Source organism: Seriola lalandi, unplaced genomic scaffold (assembly GCF_002814215.2).
Source record: "Seriola lalandi dorsalis isolate HSWRI2012SDOR001 ecotype SW California unplaced genomic scaffold, Sedor1 jcf7180002054985, whole genome shotgun sequence".
In the NCBI taxonomy this organism is placed as follows: domain Eukaryota; kingdom Metazoa; phylum Chordata; class Actinopteri; order Carangiformes; family Carangidae; genus Seriola; species Seriola lalandi.
In genome coordinates this window covers 298,765-300,979 of record NW_019525534.1, presented here as the reverse complement: position 1 = coordinate 300,979, position 2,215 = coordinate 298,765, and the positions used below count along the sequence as shown (strand labels likewise).

At 38.7% G+C, this 2,215-nt stretch overlaps 1 gene segment (V, D, J or C); it reads left to right on the top strand.

Moving 5' to 3' along the window:
- LOC111647329 (immunoglobulin kappa variable 3-15-like) lies at positions 1-638 on the top strand. The segment is given in 2 exon segments: positions 1-78; positions 295-638. Coding segments are annotated over 2 exon segments (360 nt in total).
- The last annotated feature ends 1,577 nt before the right edge of the window (positions 639-2,215 follow it).

The window sequence follows — 2,215 nt, the reverse complement described above, 5'->3', positions numbered from 1 at the left end:
AGAGCCACTGACACGCCGGCAGCACAATGATGATGTCTCTGACTCTACTGCTGGCCACCCTGGGGCTCCTTGTTCAGGGTGAGACTCTCTTGTGAAAACTTTGCTTCAGGATGCAACCAGGTTCACCACAATGATGTTCTGCTGTGATGGAGAAACACTGAGACAAGCAGCATTGACCTTCTTCCATCTGTTCTCCATGTTAAAGAAATGATCCTCTTCTGTTTGGATGTTGATCATCTTTCTCCAAGCTGGATTTGTCTCAATAACCCTTCTCCTCTTCTTCATGTTTTCCAGGTTCATCAGGAGAAATCATCCTGACTCAGTCTCCTGGATCTCAGTCTGTTGTTCCAGGACAGACTGTCTCTATCAGATGTAAAGCCAGTTCAAGTGTTAGTAGCGACCTCCACTGGTACCTTCAGAAACCTGGAGAAGCTCCTAAACTCCTGATTTATTATGCTACAACCCGTCAGTCTGGAGTTCCAGGTCGTTTTAGTGGAAGTGGATCAGGGACTGACTTCACTCTGACCATCAGTGGAGTTCAGGCTGAAGATTCAGGAGTTTACTACTGTCAGCAGGGTGACAGCTGGCCGTTCACACAGTGAAAAAGCGTCGTACAAAAACCTCCCTCAGCTGCAGAGGAACTGATCTGACTCAACAGCTGCACTGAAAGTAAAACACTAGAGGTTTGACTGCAACATATTCATGCTGTGAACATCTGATAGAAAATCTGTATTTATTTCATTTAATATAAAACATGAGGAATATTTTACTTCTTCCCCACACACACACACGCACACACACACACACACACACACACACACACACACACACACACACACACACACACACACATACTTAGTTTTGTTCCTGTAATATCTGAGTTTATCCCCTCATTTAACGTTCATAAGAAGCACCTAAACACCCAATAACATATACCACACTATACACTCTACAATGATGTAGCAGTGATGAGATTTGAGGACATGTTGTACGTAGTGTGTGTGTGTTGTTTAACAACTATCACTTATTTATGAATTATTCAAATCTGGTTCATAATCAGTTAATACAGTGACAGCTGTAATTATATATAATCCTTAGTCTCCAGCCATTTTAAATACATTCATGAACAGTTTTAAACTTGTTGCACATGTGTTTAATGTCAGTTAAGTTATTTTTAACACTAATATTATCATAAGCCAATATATAAATATCTTGTAGTTGTCATTCGGTATTTTAAACCCCAACATACCTGCTTCATGTATACTTCATAATACTGTAAATAACATGATTAGATTACCATAAACAGAAACCTGTGTAATTGGACCCTTGTTCCTGCTCTACACTTTGTTTCCCATTGCTGACCATGAATCTGCATCTTCCACAGACCTCTGTGTATTATGACTGAAATATTTTCTGGTACAAGTGTAAACACCACGTTAGTACATTTACTAACTTATTAACGTTGAATTAGCAGGATTTAACAAACAGCTGATGAGAGACTTTGATGACGCGCTGCATAAATGTGTTGTATGTAAATGGGAAACTCATTGATAGGGACTACAGTTCTTTTCATTTACTAACAAGCATTGGTCAATACTGAAACTACTTTTTCAGAACTCTTCACACAGTCTGCATTACAAACATGCATCTCAGCTAAACAGTTCATCTCACCTCCAAAACTCTTTCTCACCAACAAAACACATCATACATGTGTCAGAATCAGCTCATTCATCCACAACACTGGCAACAAGTCTCACTCAGGAAGCAAACACTGTCATTCTTAGCACACTGAACCACAAAAATCTACCAACAGAGAGCATTACACAAAAGACATTCTGTCTTTGAAGTTTGAATGATTTTTTTTCAGATAAACCAGTGTTTTATTATAGAATAAGATCTTTGCACTTTATTGAGTGTACTAAATTATTGTATTGTATATTATAACAAGAATGAATCAGCAATGTAGCAATTACTTCAATTACATTTATGTTTTCTATATCTTTGCATAGTGATTTACAGTACTTCATGTGTAACATTCACTTTTTCTCTTCTGCATTTGGACACGTGTTTTTTCGTCAACATCACATCTTATGTCTTCTCTGGCAATGCACCTTGGGAAAAATCTTTTAGATTGTCTGATAAAACCCTGGCAGGCTTCAGGAGAAATATCTCCACACCCTGCATTCATGGCGTCCAGCAAGGACAGCTGGTCATG